The 19494-nt window shown below is 41.6% G+C and overlaps 1 protein-coding gene and 1 non-coding gene across 3 annotated transcripts in view; both read left to right on the forward strand.

The window, feature by feature from the left end:
• Positions 1 to 19494, forward strand: part of LOC126325742 (putative ATP-dependent RNA helicase TDRD12) — a 445014-nt gene that overhangs the window by 237398 nt on the left and 188122 nt on the right. For both annotated transcript variants that reach the window (XM_049995275.1, XM_049995276.1), the window contains exons 10-11: positions 221 to 373; positions 2651 to 2891. In XM_049995275.1, the coding sequence (XP_049851232.1) occupies positions 221 to 373; positions 2651 to 2891 (394 nt within the window). The remainder of the gene's footprint in view (positions 1 to 220; positions 374 to 2650; positions 2892 to 19494) is intronic.
• Positions 7843 to 7915, forward strand: Trnav-aac (transfer RNA valine (anticodon AAC)). The gene has a single exon. It is a non-coding gene; the product is annotated as a tRNA-Val (tRNA).

Raw genomic sequence — 19494 nt, forward strand, 5'->3', positions numbered from 1 at the left:
GTAAGGGTACAGGTGACTAATTTTGTGTTATGTTGAAATATGTGGGTTTCCTTCTCAGTCTGTACAGTATGCTTATGAATAATAATTAGTCTTCTGACAGTTCTATAAATAGAACTTTTTTCTTTCTTTTTTAAATTCAGGCATTTGACCATTGTATACAGATCAGTTTTCTTTCTTTGTGATGTACTATTACAGATATTTTCCTATTTCTCTGAAACAGAATGATTTGGTAAATGGCTGCCATATTTTGGTTTCTACACCAAAATGTTTGTGGAGGCTTCTACATAAGGGTCCTCTTGTTGTCAACTTCAGTAGATTGTGCCACCTTGTTTTGGATGAAGTGGATGTTTTATCATTCAGATTTCTTTCAGAGGTAAGATAGTAATTGATAGTTTCTGTTTATACCTTTATCATAAAGCCACATTCATGTATTGTCAGTTAACTTGCTTTATATCTCTAATGCTTTTAACCATACTAGTGTCATAGAAATGCATGTAAGCAACCCGAAGCATATTTGTATATTACTCATAATTTAACAGTATAAGGAAAAGAATAGATTACTAATCGGACCAGAATGTTTCAGCTGCTGGAGATGGTGATCGCTTACGTGTGTGTGTGTGTGTGTGTGTGGGGGGGGGGGGGGGGGGGGGGTGTCTTTTCTGAAGAAAGCTTTGGCTGAAAGCTAAACGTGTAACAGTCTTTTTGTGTGCTTGTCTGCAAACAAACGTGTAAGCTTTACAGTGAGCAGCCATCTATTCTTTTCCTTATATTGTTGATATTCCAGTCTGGAGTGTCCATTGTTTGATTTTACTCATAATTTAAATTTATGATTACTCCCCATTGACTAATTTGCATCATAGTGAAGTGGCAGTGGAGAGTTTCTTTTATTGAAAGATAATGTGTTAAAGCTGTTGCATAGTATGTTAGTAGAAGTTTCTTCTTCATTAGATGACTGATTCGGAAAGATTTAGCTAAATTTTGGATATGTTTTTAAGGACAAAGAACAGCTGGATGAAAACAGCAAGGACAGGTATAAATAACTGATGCTTTTCTTTCTGTCTGTCTTGGATAGCTATTCATTGTTTTAAATTTACTGTGTAAACCACTGGCATTGGGCACTTTACGTGAAACCATTTGGGCCTCGTAAATCAAAAGGGCAAAGGTCGAGTTTAATATATTTTGTGAATACCTATTTCACGCACTTGCTCTCTTCTTAGAACGTACCAAATAGTTCATTACACTTTGTTACTGTCGAGGTAGAGAGAATGTTTAAACATTGAATCAGATATTCAATATGTAATCTAAAATATCAGTATACCCCTCCCCCCCCCCTCCCCTCTAGCCTTATCAAATTTGGCTTTTTGGAAACTGCCTCATATTTTCTTGTTTTATGCTCTAAGCATGTCTTTCCAGTGAACATAACATTTTAGACTTCTCATTAAGCAAGTGAAAATTTTCAAATAACAGTAAGGCACAATTCATTGTGGGTTACTTTTGAGTCCTCTCAGAATTCTGCTAATGACATTAAATTACACATTGATTATTTTTTATTTTAATCGCTGAATTCTCAGAGGTGACACTGGCCATGTATGTGTGAATTGTGTGTATATGATAGTGAGCATGTGCACGTGTGTGTGTGTGTGTGTGTGTGTGTGTGTGTGTGTGTGTGTGTGTGTGTGTGTGTGTGTGTATCCTGAAGTTTCTCTCTGTCTTATAGCTTACTTTACCTTTAAATTTGCCTGTTGCTCAGCACCTCTTCGATGTCGTGAATAAGAGCCTGTCCTATTTCATATTATTATTAACAATATTTGTGTGTAAACTTGGTACACGTTTATCAGCCACTGAAACTAACACATTTATTAAAGAACATAGCTATGTGTGCAGCTTTCAGAGTTTTTTTCTCCTCCCAAGTTATTCATATATGTATTTCAATACCATGGAGTGTTACTACAAAGCATTAAGAAATGGAAGAAACATGTAGTTTCTTTGTCAAATGTAAAAAGATAGGGAATGGCTAACACTGGCACGAAGTACCCTCTCCCATGCACTTTCCAGTGACGTGGAACACTTATTTTGATGTAAATGATTACTTAAAGCAAGTTATTAATATCACAGGGGAGTTTTAATATCAGCTGTTAATTCATAATAACGTTCTCATGGGCTTCGTGGGGAGGCATTACACGCAGATAAATCATTTTTGTGAGCCCTTGCAGAAGAAAGTCTGATTCTGCTAGGTAGTTGTCAAAAATCCCTGATTACACATTGGGACTGAACTGGTACTGATGGCTCATGAACATTGTACTGTAGAATCACAAGAGCTGACAGATGTGTGTTGTGGAGTTCCAGTGTTGCCCACTTTGCTGTAATGGATTTTGCATTGTATGACTAAAATGAACTCCTGTTAGACCTTACTCGTTACTTCTCCTCTCGGGTATTAATTTGTTCATTTTATTGAGAAACATCCTGTATTACACAGATTATTTTGGGTTAGTAAATAACAGTGGATTATTCCCATACAGCGTATGAGATGAGATGGGGATAGTGATTGTGATGGCGGTGGTGATAGTGGAAAATGTTCTATATTTAGGATGAATGTTATGTACTTTTATTTCATTCATTTAGAGAGGTTTTTTTGTGATTCAATTTCCAGGTGAAGCTTATTCTTGCAGAATGCAAACAAGCGTTAAAGAAAAGAGCAGCAGGACTATCTGTATCTTTACAAGTGATAGCTTCATCTGAGAAGTGGTGCTCACCTCTTGAATCTTTTGCTCATAACATTATATCAAATCCAGTAATTTGTATTGGATCTTATTTGGAGGCAGCTGTGTATGCTAAATTGAAGCCAAATCTTTATTTTGTCAAGAGAGCTGATAGAAAGTCCAAACTTCTTGGTAAGTAAAGACATTTTCCTTAAGGTGTGGAAGTGACATTATGTTGCTTTCCATGTGGCTGTGTTGTCCTTGCAAACATAATGTGTATACATAACAGTATTTTTAAATAACTGCCTGCCAAATAAGGACTTTCAGTACATTTCTTTCCATCTAGACGGTTTATACATTCAAAACCGCACATCAAGATCATATACGCAACCTGATCATAAGTATGTGAACACCTATTAATATGTGATATGTCCACCCTTCACTTTTATCATGGCTTGAACTCTGCTGGTACGCTTTCAGTGAAGTGTCTGGAGGAGGAATGGGGAAGTGGCAGCTCATTCTTCCACAGGATCAAGAACCAGAGAAGATAGTGACATAGAACCATGGGGTGTAGAGCGAAATTGATATTCTGACTCATCCCAGAGAATGTCTGTTTCATTCAAGTAAGGGCACTGAACAGGCTAGCACATTTCAAGAATGTCATTGGCTACAACCCATTGCTTCTCATGTGCTGCTTTATGACAGGATACATTGCCATGTTGGTAAAACGCTCATCATCTCTGAACTGTTCCTCTGCTGTGTGTAGTACAGAATGCTGAAAAATGCATTGGTACCCTTCCTCATTTAGTGTTTTCGTAACTTCAATAAGGCAACTACACTCTAATCAAGAAAAACACTCCTATAGTGTAACACTACCTCCTCTGTACTTCACTGCTTGCACTATGCACGATGGCAGGTAACATTCTCCAGCCAGTTGCTAAACCCAAACCCACCCATCAGATTCCCACAAAGCAGAATGCGATTCATCACTTCAGATCAATCACTTCCAGTCATCCTCTGTCCATTGGCATCGATATTTATGCTAGCTCAAGCATTGCTTAGCATTGACTGCAGAAATATGTGGCTTACAAGGAGCCACTCAACCATTGTAGCACTTTCTTTTTAACACTCTATGTGCAGTCATTGTGCTAGCAGGAATGCTGGTAGCACTTTGGAACCCACAGGTGATTTGGTCCTCTGTTTTAACGTGATTTTTCCGTACAACCACCTTCCACAGAGCTAGATAGTCTGTGTCTGTCAGTACATTATGTTTGCCTTGTATTGGTTTAGCTGTGGTTGTTCCTTCACATTTCCACTTTATGATAACATCACAAACAGATGACTTGGGCATCTTTAGAAGGGTTGAAATGTCCCTGATGGACTTGTTACTCAGGTGACATCCAATGACTAATTCACATTTGAAGTCACAGACCTGTCCTGACTGACTCATTTTGCTGTTACTGCTCCTCTACTGATAGCAGAGGACTCTCCTCCTCTTTTTATACTGGTGGGTCCACTTCTCATGACATCTCGTTGTGTTACATAAGTGCGACTGGATTCTTTTGATCAGACAGTGTACTGCACAGAATATTTTGAAGAATTTTGTTTGATTCACATTGAAGTAAACCCTAATTACATAGTGCTTATGGCAGAAGGTAAGTGTCCACATAACTGCTGGCATATCAATGACTCAAACAAGACAGCCCGCATGCAAATGAAAAATTGTAGTTGAGTTTGATCTTCATGAATTCTCTCATCAGAAGGAAGGGAAAGTGTTGTCACCTTGTAGTGTGAGTACGTGTAATCAAACAGTGTGTGATACAGGTGCCTCTGTGGCCAGCTTTGAGTACAGCAAATGCTGTGCTGTGCACGACAGCCCAGTATAAAGCCCAGCACACCGGGCCCTCAGATCACTTATGTTTACTTGCTTATTGTATGCTCCCCTATAAGACTGTATATTGATGTGTTCTTCAGTTATGAGACCATCTACTGTTCTGTACTTTGTTCAGTATTGTTGTGGCTCTCATCATGTATAAGCAGAATGAAACTTGGCTGGTGTTACTTCTGAGACTGTCTCTGTACAACATTAAACATACTTGGTGATGAGTTTGCTTTTCTATTCTGCGTGTTTTGTTTCTTTGATACAATATACAGCCAACATATCATTGAAGGAAGTTCTTCAGTCTCTTGCTGAATTTGAGTTCTCAACACTCAGCATCAGATTCTCCCTTTGGCACTAAACAATTTGGCAACCTTGTTGACACACTAGGTTCCACCACCATTGATGCAACGTCCACCGTTTCCTCCAGTGGATGATTTTGCAGAAGATTGGGATGCATGTGATAAACTCCATCAAAAACATTTAAAAGTTTTTAGTATCATTGTTCCCAATTTGTGTAAGCCTTAATTTCTGTCATGGATATATCCTCACGTTTATCACCTTTTCCGTCAGCTAGCTTCTCTTCAGGAACCTGCCAATCTCTATTTTGATGAAACGAGTCAGTTGCTCCCTAATTGTCATTGCAAATGTACTCATGTTATCACTGCTCATGTTAAGTTCTACCATTTTCAAAAGTGGCTATCAGTCTTACAGAGCTTGGGCAGCAGAACTTCATGGGCTTAGCCATTGGTGCCAGTTTTGTTACTGAGGCAGACCGTGACTCATATGCTGATTTGATGGTTTGTTAACCTATTATATGCCTGGCTTCTGATAGGAAAGTTCATGAACATGCTTTACAATGTGAAACCTCTCTCTCACAGATATTCTGAATATTGCTCAGTCTTTTGAAGTATCTAGGGCAGTAGGAAATCGATAGAAGCATGATGTGAAGCAGCTGTCATTGTTTCCTCTCCTTGGCCACCATCGGTTAGCTCATGGGCAAGGAGATGACATAGCAACCATGGCCAACATGCCGCATGGGGCAGCTCCATGCTAAGCAGCAGCAGTCTGTGTCACAACAGGAGCCATGTGCACCTCTTCCAAAGTGCCCTTATTGTTTTGTTCAACATGAGTGGACCGCGTGCCCCAATCACTGAGTGATGTGCAGCCGCTGTAAAAATAAAAATAAGAAAGGGGAGAGAGAGAGGGACTATTGTGTGTGTGTGTGTGTGTGTGTGTGTGTGTGTGTGAGAGAGAGAGAGAGAGAGAGAGAGAGATTGTGCGTGTGTGCAACTCTCCCTCCTTCATCGTACATGAACATGGATGTAAATAGTATTTACCAAGTAATGGTAGCCCCAAACAAACTTTACATTGAAGTAATTGTGATGGACAAGATTTTAAAAATGCAAATGCAATTAGTGATGTTGTTAAATTCTTAAACCTAAATTGATCTTGGATCACAAGGTTTGGCCCCTACATCGCACCAGTTAGTGAGTTACAACAAATAGCAATATTGGGATAGTTTTCAACTTCTGTAGTGTACATAACAGTTGTTTGGCCTTTAATCTTCCTAGTAGTGGATGATGCCAAACTGGAAACTTATTTGGGTTAAGTGCCTTCAAAATTTTTGGGTTCTCTCTTTCTGGAGAAGTGCATCTGGAATTGGTTCAGCTTGTGTACCAGTAACTGCACATGCTCGGCTTGGAACATACCTCCCTGTTTTCTGGGAGGTTAGGGTGTGCTACCGATTTTAAGGCTCACATCACAATGAAACTGAAGGTGTGCTCCCATTTTTTTCATGTCTGCTCAGACCAGGTTGCTTCATGGGATTGGAATTAGATCAACTTACGTTTTTGGGTGTCATGATGCCTCTCTCCTGTAGTGAATGCTTACTCTGTTGGCAATTGTCAAAAAACCTAAGACAGCATTTGGCTCTGTGGTGACTTTAAAGTGTCTGTAAATTTACATTCTGTTATTGATACCTCTCTCTTACCCTGTTCAGGTGAACTCTGTGGATGGCTTTCCAGGGGCCAATATATTTCCAAAATAGATTTGTCAGAATCATACTTACAACTGCCTCTAGATAAAGATTCCGAATATGTCGTAGCAGTGAATACCTCCTTCGAGTTATGTCAATACCAGCAGCTGCCATCCTACATGGCTAGCACCCCTGCCATTTTGCAATGATTTTTGGAGCAACTTTTTGCCTCTGTGCCCAGGTGCATTTACCAACTGTATGGTATTGTGTGGTCTGAGGTTCCTCAATAGATGAACATTTAACTGTCATGCCTTGTTCATAGGCTGCTACTTTGAAGCGTAACGTGGACAAATCACAATTTTTTCAGCCATCTATCATCTATCTCGGTTATGAAGTCTCGCTTGCTGGTTCAAGCCTTTATGCCAACAAGGCAATGCCATTACAGCTTTGCTGCATCCTACCAATGTCAAAGAGTTGCAAGCATTTTTCAGAAAGATTATTTACTAACATAAATTTGTTCCTCATGCAACCACATTGGCCCAGTCACTTCATGCTTTCTTACTTTTTTACATGAAGATGTCCCTTTTCACTGATTGTCCACCTGTGAGCAAGCTTTTGTCCTATTAAGTAAAAATTGTACTTGGCACCTTGCTTTGTTACCTAACCAACATCTTGTTTTGGCCATGGTCACCTCCCTGTATGGCCTTGGGGCCATTCTCGTGCATAAATATGCAGACAGTTCCGAAGGCCCTATTACGTACACTTCCAAAACTACAACAGCACTACTCACCGGTGGGAAAAAGAAGCATTTGCTGTTGAGTACATGTTCAAAAAATTTTGTGTTTTTCCATACATTTCTAAGTTTTGCTGATCACAAACCTCTGGTTTCTCTTTTCAGTCCTTCTGCATCTCTATTGGACAAAGTGCCCCATTGCCTGCAACACATTGCTCTGTTTTTGTCACTCTGTAGCTACCGCTGGGCCCGGGCTCCTTGCCGCTAACGAAGTGATTGCTTTTGGTGACATCATCTGCAATAGCGACTGCGCGAATTGACGGTAGCTCGTACGGAAAGCAAGAGTAGCTGATGCTACCGAGGACTCGGCCGCGAGCATTTCCGACGACTTCTTGGGCTCTTATTCGTGGTGGCATTCAGACAGGCAAGGGTGCTGTCGATTGTTGCCTACGAATGCGAAATACCTGCATTGTGCATTTCCGCAAAGTGATTTTTACGCCAAAGTTGCGATCGTCCTACAAGTTGTGTCACATGTGGATCTCAGAGCGTAGCAGTTTCCGTGGTGTAGCGGTTATCACGTCTGCCTAACACGCAGAAGGTCCCCGGTTCGATTCTGGGCGGAAACACTTTTTCGTCGCACTCAACAAGACACTTGCTACAATCTCTACTGTGACCATTTAAATTTCCAACCAATATACAACACACTAATGTGGATGAATAATCTCATTGCATATTGGTCCTGATCCAGCATTTGATCAGGATGAACTGTTGTCTTTCCATTTGGACATCAAAGCCCAAAACACCTTGTGTGGTTTTCCCATTACTAGTAATCAGATTTCAGAGGCCATTGAGGGCGATCCGGTCTTACGTCAGGTTTTTCAATTTGTCCACCATGGCTGACCGAATAAACCACTGGGCTGATCCTTGGATTCTTCACATAATTATTATGCTCTCCGCCACCACCTCTCAGTTCTTCTTGATGGTGTGTTTCTGTTGCCTTCCGAAGAGTCAACGCCCAGCATTGTAATACCTTCTGCAGTGCACTGCGACGTCATGTTCTTTCTCCACCTGGACTGTTGTGGTGTTTCTCATACAAAATTTCTGGACCACCACTGTGAGTTTGGCTAGGTGTTCACAACGAGATCATCCTACACCCTGTGTGCCACTCATCATATGGCACCACCAGTGTCTCTTTCACAGAGTCCCCATCCCCCAGTGCACCTGGGAGCATATTCATGCTGATTTTAAGGGTTTGTTTCTTAACTCCTTTTGGCTTGTAGTGGTTGATGCTTTATCGGAATTTGCTTATATGGTTTGCTACCCATCTACATCCACAGCGGATACGGGTATGGCCTTCTCAAAGATATTTTCCTTAGAGAGATTGCTGTGTGTGTTTGTGATGGACAACGGCCTATAGTTTGTCTCAAGATTTTGAAGATTTTTATACAAAGAGTGACATCCAGCATGTTACAGCCCCTCCCTTCGTCCCCAGTCCAATGGAGAGGTGGAGTAGGTGGACTGTACATTCAAAACCCGAATTAAAAAATATATCATTCAATCTTCTCCTGAGGAACCCCTAGATACTTTCTTGATTTCATATAGGTTCATTCCAGTCAGCAAGCATAGCCTGGAGGAGCTGCTTCATGGCTGCCAGCCCTGTATGCTGCTACATCTGCTCCAGCTGTGCCTTGCCATCCCCTGGCACCTGCCTCGCGTCCGGTTCATCTGGGCTCCGCCATTTGGGCTTGCAGTTTTGGCTGTTACCCTAAGTGGATACAATCAGATGTCCAACGTTGCCAAGGCTGCCACCTCTGCTTCTTACACATCTCCAGTGGCTTGGTGTGAAGACACTACAACCAGATCCATTCAGGTGTGACCAACAGCATACTGGCCACCTCCATCATCTCCACTGGCCTTCACGATGCAATCCATACCTCCTCTGGCTCCAGCACCATCTTTGCTCAGAGTGCCATCGCCACCAGGTGGAGTAGTCAGCGCCGGGCTGCCTCCATCTGTGCAGCTGCTATCACCATCACCGTTTTCATTGTTGCCTCCAAAGCTGAGTGCCTACCAGGATGTGAACAGGGATACAGCACCATAATCATCAGTGCTCCCTTACAGCTTCTTACAGAGGAGTGGGCACCAAGTCTGTCTGCGCATGCATCTTTGCAGATCATATTCTGCTGTGATAGTACGACACCTGTTCCAGCGGTCCTCACCTACCAATGAAGACATGTACATCTCCACTGTGAATGCTTTTTCCCAAGAGAGAAGATCTATTGTAACCCTATAGTGCGAGTGTACATAATCAAACAGCATGTGATACAACTGCCTCAATGGCCGGCCTAGATACATCACCTTACAACCTGGACAGACAGGCAGCAAGCCCTGTGCCTTGTGCACAACAGTAAAGGATAAGCCCGACGCACTGGGCCCTCAATCACTTAATGTTTGCTTGCTTATTATATGCTCCACTATGAGACTGTGTATTGATGTGCTCTATAGTTATGAGCGTTTGTACTGTTCTATACTTAATTCAGTGTTGTTGCGGATCTCTTCATGTGGAAGCAGAATAAAACTAGGTTGGTGATACTACTGATATTGTGACTGAACCTCACAACAGAATGGTAGAAAATGACAAAGGAAAATTTTAAATGTACAACAGTTGAAGAAAGGTGGAGTTTCCTTGAATCTTCAATTAGTTGTGCATGATACAAGAAAAGTTTGTGAGAGAGATAAATTAAGAAAGTTCAGCCAGCTTGTCAATATGTACTGTTCACAACTGATGTGTAGCGTGAGCGTTAAGCGTTGTTGGGTAGTTTATTTTCAGTCACTTCCACCATCTTGCCACTCTTCTTCACAAAAGATAATTCACAGTTGTTGATTTTTTCTCGGAAGTTTAAATTTACTGTGAACTATTTGCCTTATGTGTTCCTGTGTAGCACAGAGATTCAGATAGTTAATAACTATACAGAAATGAACAGCTTCTCTGTTGCTTATATCTGCAGCAGCTATGAGCCAACATTCCAGTAATTTACTTTATATTTGCTGAAACAATTTCTCTTGCCATAAAGATTAAATATTTCTTTGCATAGTCTGTATCATCTTTTGCTTGTTTAAACATTCAAATAATTTAAGGACTAAAGGTAGCAACTCACCGAACACTAGAGGTCCTGAATTGTACGGAGCTCGACAGGGGTATGGGGTTGTGTTGTTTGGAGTAAGTTGGTGGTTAGGGGAGGGGTGAAAGGAGGTAGAGAGTGGGAGTGAGTGTTGGAGAAGGATGGCTGTTGTTGGGGATGGAGAGGCAAAAGAAGGAGTTGCATGCAGTGCACAATGGTAGTTGTTGTTGTTGTCTTCAGTCCTGAGACTGGTTTGATGCAGCTCTCCATGCTACTCTCTCCTGTGCAAGCTTCTTCGTCTCACAGTACATCCTTCTGAATCTGCTTAGTGTATTCATCTCTTGGTCTCCCTCTACGATTTTTACCTTCCACGCTACCCTCCAGAGCTAAATTTGTGATCCCTTGATGCCTCAGGACATGTCCTACCAACCGATCCCTTCTTCTAGTCAAGTTGTGCCACAAGCCTCTCTTCTCCCCAATCCTATTCAATAATTCCTCATTAGTTACATGATCTATCCACCTTATCTTCAGCATTCTTCTGTAGCACCACATTTCGAAAGCTTCTATTCTCTTCTTGTCCAGACTAGTTATCGTCCATGTTTCACTTCCATACATGGCTACACTCCATACAAATACTTTCATAAACGACTTCCTGATACATAAATCTATATTCGATGTTAACGAATTTCTCTTCTTCAGAAACGCTTTCCTTGCCATTGCCAGTCTACATTTTATATCCTCTCTACTTCGACCATCATCAGTTATTTTACTTCCTAAATAGCAAAACTCCTTTACTACTTTAAGTGTCTCATTTCCTAATCTAATTCCCTCAGCATCACCCGATTTAATTTGACTACATTCCATTATCCTCATTTTGCTTTTGTTGATGTTCATCTTATATCCTCCTTTCAAGACAGTGTCCATTTCGTTCAACTACTCTTCCAAGTCCTTTGCTGTCTCTGACAGAATTACAATGTCATCGGCGAACCTCAAAGTTTTTACTTCTTCCCCATGAATTTTAATACCTACTCCGAATTTTTCTTTTGTTTCCTTTACTGCTTGCTCAATATACAGATTGAATAACATCGGGGAGAGGCTACAAACCTGTCTCACTCCTTTCCCAACCACTGCTTCCCTTTCATGCCCCGTGACTTTTATGACTGCCATCTGGTTTCCGTACAAATTGTAAATAGCCTTTCGCTCCATGTATTTTACCCCTGCCACCTTAAGAATTTGAAAGAGAGTATTCCAGTCAACATTGTCAAAAGCTTTCTCCAAGTCTACAAATGCTAGAAACGTAGGTTTGCCTTTTCTTAATCTTTCTTCTATGATAAGTCGTAAGGTCAGTATTGCCTCACGTGTTCCAACATTTCTACGGAATCCAAACTGATCCTCCCCGAGGTCCGCACATACCAGTTTTTCCATTTGTCTGTAAAGAATTCGTGTTAGTATTTTGCAGCTGTGACTTATTAAACTGATAGTTCGGTAATTTTCACATCTGTCAGCACCTGCTTTCTTTGGGATTGGAATTATTATATTCTTCTTGAAGTCTGAAGGTATTCCGCCTGTCTCATACATCTTGCTCACCAGCTGGTAGAGTTTTGTCATGATTGTCTCTCCCAAGGCGGTCAGTTGTTCTAATGGAATGTTGTCTACTCCCGGGGCCTTGTTTTGACTCAGGTCTTTCAGTGCTCTGTCAAACTCTTCACACAGTATCTTATCTCCCATTTCGTCTTCATCTACATCCTCTTCCATTTCCATAATATTGTCCTCAAGTACATCGCCCTTGTATAAACCCTCTATATACTCTTTCCACCTTTCTGCCTTCCCTTCTTTGCTTAGAACTGGGTTGCCATCTGAGCTCTTGATATTCATACAACCTCCAAAGGTCTCTTTAATTTCCCTGTTGGCAGTATCTATCTTATCTCTAGTGAGATAAGCTTCTACATCCTTACATTTGTCCTCTAGCCATCCCTGCTTAGCCATTTTGCACTTCCTGTCCATCTCATTTTTGAGACGTCTGTATTCCTTTTTGCCTGCTTCATTTACTGCATTTTTATATTTTCTCCTTTCATAAATTAAATTCAATATTTCTTCTGTTACCCAAGGATTTCTAGCAGCCCTCGTCTTTTTACCTACTTTATTCTCTGCTGCCTTCACTACTTCATCCCTCAGAGCTACCCATTCTTCTTCTACTGTGTTTCTTTCCCCCATTCCTGTCAATTGGTCCCTTATGCTCTCCTTGAAACTCTGTACAACCTCTGGTTCTTTCAGCTTATCCAGGTCCAATGTCCTTAAATTCCCACCTTTTTGCAGTTTCTTCAGTTTAAATCTACAGGTCATAACCAATAGATTGTGGTAAGAGTCCACATGTGCCCCTGGAAATGTCCTACAATTTAAAACCTGATTCCTAAATCTCTGTCTTACCATTATATAATCCATCTGATACCTTTTAGTATCTCCAGAATTTTTCCATGTATACATCCTTCTTTTATGATTCCTGAACCAAGTGTTGGCTATGATTAAGTTATGCTCTGTGCAAAATTCTACCAGACGGCTTCCTCTTTCATTTCTTAGCCCCAATCCATATTCACCCACTATGTTTCCTTCTCTCCCTTTTCCTACTGAGGAATTCCAGTCACCCATGACTATTAAATTTTCGTCTACCTACACTATCTGAATAATTTCTTTTATTTCATCATACATTTCTTCAATTTCTTCATCATCTGCAGAGCTAGTTGGCATATAAACTTGTACTACTGTAGGAGGCATGGGCTTTGTGTCTATCTTGCCCACAATAATGCGTTCACTATGCTGTTTGTAGTAGCTTACCCGCACTCCTATTTTTTTATTCATTATTAAACCTACTCCTGCATTACCCCTATTTGATTTTGTATTTATAACCCTGTATTCAACTGACCAAAAGTCTTGTTCCTCCTGCCACCGAACTTCACTAATTCCCACTATATCTAACTTTAACCTATCCATTTCCCTTTTTAAATTTTCTAACCTACCTGCCCGATTAAGGGATCTGACATTCCACGCTCCGATCCGTAGAACGCCAGTTTTCTTTCTCCTGATAACGACGTCCTCCTGAGTAGTCCCTGCCCGGAGATCTGAATGGGGGACTATTTTACCTCCGGAATATTTTACCCAAGAGGACGCCATCATCATTTAATCATACAGTAAACCTGCATGTCCTCGGGAAAAAATTATGGCTTTAGTTTCTCCTTGCTTTCAGCCGTTTGCAGTACCAGCACAGCTAGGCCGTTTTGGTTAATGTTGCAAGGCCAGATCTGTCAATCATCCAGACTGTTGCCCCTGCAACTACTGAAAAGGCTGCTGCCCCTCTTCAGGAACCACATGTTTTTCTGGCCTCTCAACAGATACCCCTCCATTGTGGTTGCACCTACGGTACGGCCATCTGTATCGCTGAGGCAAGCAAGCCTCCCCACCAACGGCAAGGTCCATGGTTCATAGGCGGCACAATGGTAGAGAGGAGTAAATTGTGAGGGGGAAACATACAAGAGGAAGTTGTGGTCCTGTTGGACACACTGAGGTCGGTGTGGGGTAGGGGCCTAGAGGAGGTTGAATCCAGGAGCAATACAGAAGTGAAGCATGCATTGCAGGACAACTCCCAGCTACATAATTTAGAGATGCTGGTGTTGGAGGGAAGGATCCATATGGATCGACTTGTGAAGTAGCCATTGAAACCAAGTACTTTGTACTCGGCAAAGTGTTTTGCCAACTGGTGCTCAGCTCCTCTTATTGCCACAAATTGGCAGGGGCCATTCCTTTGGGTAGATGTCTGGTTGGTGGTCATGCTGACATAAAAATTGCTTTAACGGTGTCTCTGTCTCTTTTATAGGACAAGTGAAGCCTGTGATAGAGCTGGAGTAGGATGTAGCGCTTGTGGGTCTTCCACTGGGATGTGATCCATGTGGCAAGGGGTTTGGAGTATGTTTGGTGTAATGGTGGACTAGGATTTTTGTAGATTTGGTGGGAGGCAGAATGCCACTCTGGAACCGGTGGGATGGAAGATGGCTAGGGTATTTGTCATTACTGGTCCCAGTGATCTATAGCTGAAGTCCAGGGAAAGGATATATTTTTTTCCTGTGAAGAAAGTGCATTCTGTATCATCAGTCGCTCCTCCTGTACCAAGAGTTTTCCACACTTTAGTTAACTTCTTACGAGTTATCTGACCAGAAATAGGTAGAACACTTTTGTTGACATCTTTTTCTGTTTTTACTGTCCTGCAAATATAAGGAACAAATGTTTACCATTTCACAGTCTTATTAGCCAAACACAATATTATTGTACCCAGGAGTGAGGGCACCTCGGGTGACTTAATGTGAGCTTTTATCATGGTAGTTTAACAAGACAGTATGAATACTTGACAATATCTGCACTACTGTCTTGAAATCATGGACAGTGCGATGTGCTTTCCTTAGTCGGCACTGGGCTTGTTTACAGTAATGTCAAAAGTGTTTCTTATAATGACTGTGGGAGGCAAAATGCAATAATACCATTCTTAGGTATTGCACACGAATCCATACGAGTTCAGTGGCATGTCAGATTAATACATTGCTACATTATTTGAGTTGTATTCTGCAACACTGTGGTTTATCAGTTTTTTTTATCCAGTTTTCCAGTTAGTGTTTTCCACCTACAGCATTTTTGTTGTGTTACTGGCGGTGTGCATCGTTGCTTCATTTTTGTCATGCTACTTGATGACAAGCTGTGTAACAGGATTTCTGTTAGTTTCAGTGTCAACAGACAATTTTTCTGTTGTCCTTTTTTGTATGAGCAGTAACACATACAATACCAATGTAATGAGTCAGTCTTCAATATTACCTATATGCTTAGAGCATGCTCCTGCTGTAAATAGATCATCATGACTTTTACCACTATCTTGTAATTTTTTCACCAAATTGTGAAACCCAGTTTTTTTTTCACTTTATCTATATAAGGATTAAAATAAAATAAATCAATCTGAAAGCCACACAGTACTAATGGTTTATGCCAAACCCACTTTGTTTGGATAAACTAATTTTTAAAAGGATTGTCATCTTTTGATCAAAAATAGAATTCCTTCAGTGCAAAGCTCATTAGATAACTGAAATACACTTTCCAATACCGTATTTACTCGAATCTAAGCTGCATTTGAATCTAAGCTGCACCTGAAAAATGAGACTTGAAATCAAGGAAAAAAAAATTTGGCGAATCAAAGCCGCACCTGAAATTTGAGACTCTAATTTCAAGGGGAGAGAAAAGATTTCGACCGCACCTCCAAATTGAAACAAAGTTGGTCTCCATTGTAACATGAGACACAATTTAGGTCGAATGGATGAGGATACAGCCACAGTAGTTTGATTTGAGTCTTAAGCTTAACAGTTAAACTTTACCGAGTAGCCATTGCTATGTGTCAGGCACTCCGTCCGTATTTATACGGGTACCCGTCCTTTTTCATGTGCTTTGGCTGGTTTGAATCAATTGCTTATTTTGCTTTGATCTAATAAGTGCCATTGTTGTAGGTGTTTACGTCACCCCTAAGCTGAAAATGCATTATTGTACTGTGTCATGCATTGTTTGTCACGTTCTGATGATGAGTGTTTACGACCTGTCTCCACTCGCGGCATGCTTTTGCTTTTGTGCGCCCTCCCGCCATTTCAATATAAAAAAAGAGAGGAATTGTCTCATATGCGAAACTGCTATTTGTTGTTACTTACACTGCTGCTTTCTTTGATAATGATAAATAAGAACCAAAGAATAGACTGCGTGTGATAGAAGAATTTCCAACGAGAGGTTAGCAAAAATTTTTCTCTGTTTGAAAATCTTTGCGGATCTCTTTAGTACATTACATTCTGCACAGAAATTAGGGTCATCTTAGATTTAAAAATCTAGTCAGCTGTTGTGCTTCATTTCTGACTGTATCACTATTCACCATAATACATAAACATGACATGATATCTATATTCTTCTGCATTTGCTGTTGCCTCACTCTACTTTCGTAGTTTATTAGGCAGACAGGATTTAAATGAGATAGCAGCAAACACAAAAGAATACATGGCTGATGTTTACATTCTTCTACCTTTTCTTTTAATTGATTTACTGATGCAGAGGTTTTGGTGCCTGCAAAGCATATCTGTGTAGTGTTACATACACTCCTGGAAATGGAAAAAAGAACACATTGACACCGGTGTGTCAGACCCAACATACTTGCTCCGGACACTGCGAGAGGGCTGTACAAGCAATGATCACACGCACGGCACAGCGGACACACCAGGAAGCGCGGTGTTGGCCGTCAAATGGCGCTAGCTGCGCAGCATTTGTGCACCGCCGCCGTCAGTGTCAGCCAGTTTGCCGTGCCATACGGAGCTCCATCGCAGTCTTTAACACTGGTAGCATGCCGCGACAGCGTGGACGTGAACCGTATGTGCAGTTGACGGACTTTGAGCGAGGCGTATAGTGGGCATGCGGGAGGCCGGGTGGACGTACGGCCGAATTGCTCAACACATGGGGCGTGAGGTTTCCACAGTACATCAATGTTGTCGCCAGTGGTCGGCGGAAGGTGCACGTGCCCGTCGACCTGGGACCGGACCGCAGCGACGCACGGATGCACGCCAAGACCGTAGGATCCTACGCAGTGCCATAGGGGACCGCACCGCCACTTCCCAGCAAATTAGGGACACTGTTGCTCCTGGAGTATCGGCGAGGACCATTCGCAACCGTCTCCATGAAGCTGGGCTACGGTCCCGCACACCGTTAGGCCGTCTTCTGCTCACGCTCCAACATCGTGCAGACCGCCTCCAGTGGTGTCGCGACAGGCGTGAATGGAGGGACTGATGGAGACGTGTCTTCTTCAGATGAGAGTCGCTTCTGCCTTGGTGCCAATTATGGTCGTATGCGTGTTTGGCACCGTGCAGTTGAGCGCCACAATCAGGACTGCATACGACTGAGGCACACAGGGCCAACACCCGGCATCATGGTGTGGGGAGCGATCTCCTACACTGGCCGTACACCTCTGGTGATTGTCGAGGGGACACTGAATAGTGCACGGTTCATCCAAACCGTCATCGCAACCATTGTTCTACCATTCCTAGACCGGCAAGGGAACTTGCTGTTCCAACAGGACAATGCACGTCCGCATGTATCGCGTGCCACCCAACGTGCTCTAGAAGGTGTAAGTCAACTACCCTGGTCAGCAAGATCTCCGGATCTGTCCCCCATTGAGCATGTTTGGGACTGGATGAAGTGTCGTCTCACGCGGTCTGCATGTCCAGCACGAACGCTTGTCCAACTGAGTCGCCAGGTGGAAATGGTATGGCAAGCCGTTCCACAGGACTACATCCAGCATCTCTACGATCGTCTCCATGGGAGAATAGCAGCCTGCATTGCTGCGAAAGGTGGATATACACTGTACTAGTGCCGACATTGTGCATGCTCTGTTGCCTGTGTCTATGTGCCTGTGGTTCTGTCACTGTGATCATGTGATGTATCTGACCCCAGGAATGTGTCAATAAAGTTTCCCCTTCCTGGGACAATGAATTCACGGTGTTCTTATTTCAATTTCCAGGAGTGTATATTTGCTGGCAGAAGTTAATTGAGGCCTCACCTACAAACATTTTTCAGAACTTCCGCTTACTTTGCACTCAATTCTAAGCCGCAGGCAGTTTCTTGGATTACAAAAACTGGAAAGAAAGTGCTGCTTATATTCGAGTAAATACTGTACATTATCACTTTATTGACAGTATTTCTTACCTACAATTAACAGTTTTCTCTTTGCTGGCAAAATTCTCATGGAAGTAACACTTCCTCAGAATTAAATTAAACAATATCAAGTCAAAGTTTTTGAATAAGTGTGTTTGAAAATAGCAGTACTTTTCAACTCATTTTCCCAAGTCATGATTAGAAAATCGCAGTAAGAGTCACAAATCATGTATATGACAGCTGAGAATTTTGTGAATACATAGTATTTGCCATAATGCAAGTGGAATACAAGTACAGCTGATGACCAAAACGTGTGGGTCCCTCTCATTCTGAGGTATGAGTCACTTGTCCTTCCATTCCAACATTTCCCAATCTATAATCCTTTTCTTCGCAAGGAATGAATTATTTTTCTCTTACAGTTAAATCCTGGCCAGCAGTTCAACCACAAAGAATGCCACTGTCTTCACAAATTTGATATTTACTCTGATATAGAACAGAAAATCAGTGAGAATAACACTATGACATCAATCCTGACAAATAATTGTACACACAGTTGATTGAAAGTGAAGCAAAAAGATGAAAAAAAGAAGTAAAACAACAAATTCAGTTGTACATTTCAATGAAGTTGCTTGGAATTTGAGCAGATACTGATAGATTTGGATCAAAATTCAGCTGAGCTTGTTATCATATGCACAGCACACACTTTATTGAGTGGCAGCATATCTGAACACATTCACATTATGTTAACCCCACTGCTTTTTGGAAGCATCTCAAACTCCGACTTCAGCTTCAGCAGTTGATCTTTAGCATTTTAATTTTTGTACCTGCAGAGGAAATTTCTTTAGGTCTTAATATTTCAGGGTCTCCTACAGCGATGATTATCTAAACTGGATGGAAAGTCACATAATCTGCAAGCACACACGTGTGCACTAACTGGATAGCAACCTTTGATGTGTAGAACCCCCTGAACCATTTAGAAGATCCTGTATTTCTCAATTTAATTTCTAACCTTTAGAAAATTGCAGAATATTTTAAGTGTCTGGTTCAGTCCTTCCACTCGATACAAAACTTAATAACAACCCCTTCTGGACATGATGAAGTTGATTGTGATCTTTGTTGAAATCACCTGAGCAAGGTCATTTGTCACAACCTGCTATCTGTCAGGCATCAAATTGATCCAAGTTTGGCCTCAGAACCCAGGTGACAGGTATCATTCATTCCAGCATATCCATCAAAATCTGTACTCTGCAAAACTGCTGTGAAATGCACGGCAAAAGAAACTTCCCTTCGAAGTTCTTAGTAGGGTTGCTTAGTGTATAGAACCAGGGGGGAATGATTGCTTAAATGTCTCTTTGTTTACTTGAACTAGTCTG

This window comes from Schistocerca gregaria, chromosome 2 (assembly GCF_023897955.1).
Source record: "Schistocerca gregaria isolate iqSchGreg1 chromosome 2, iqSchGreg1.2, whole genome shotgun sequence".
NCBI classification, from domain to species: Eukaryota; Metazoa; Arthropoda; class Insecta; order Orthoptera; family Acrididae; genus Schistocerca; species Schistocerca gregaria.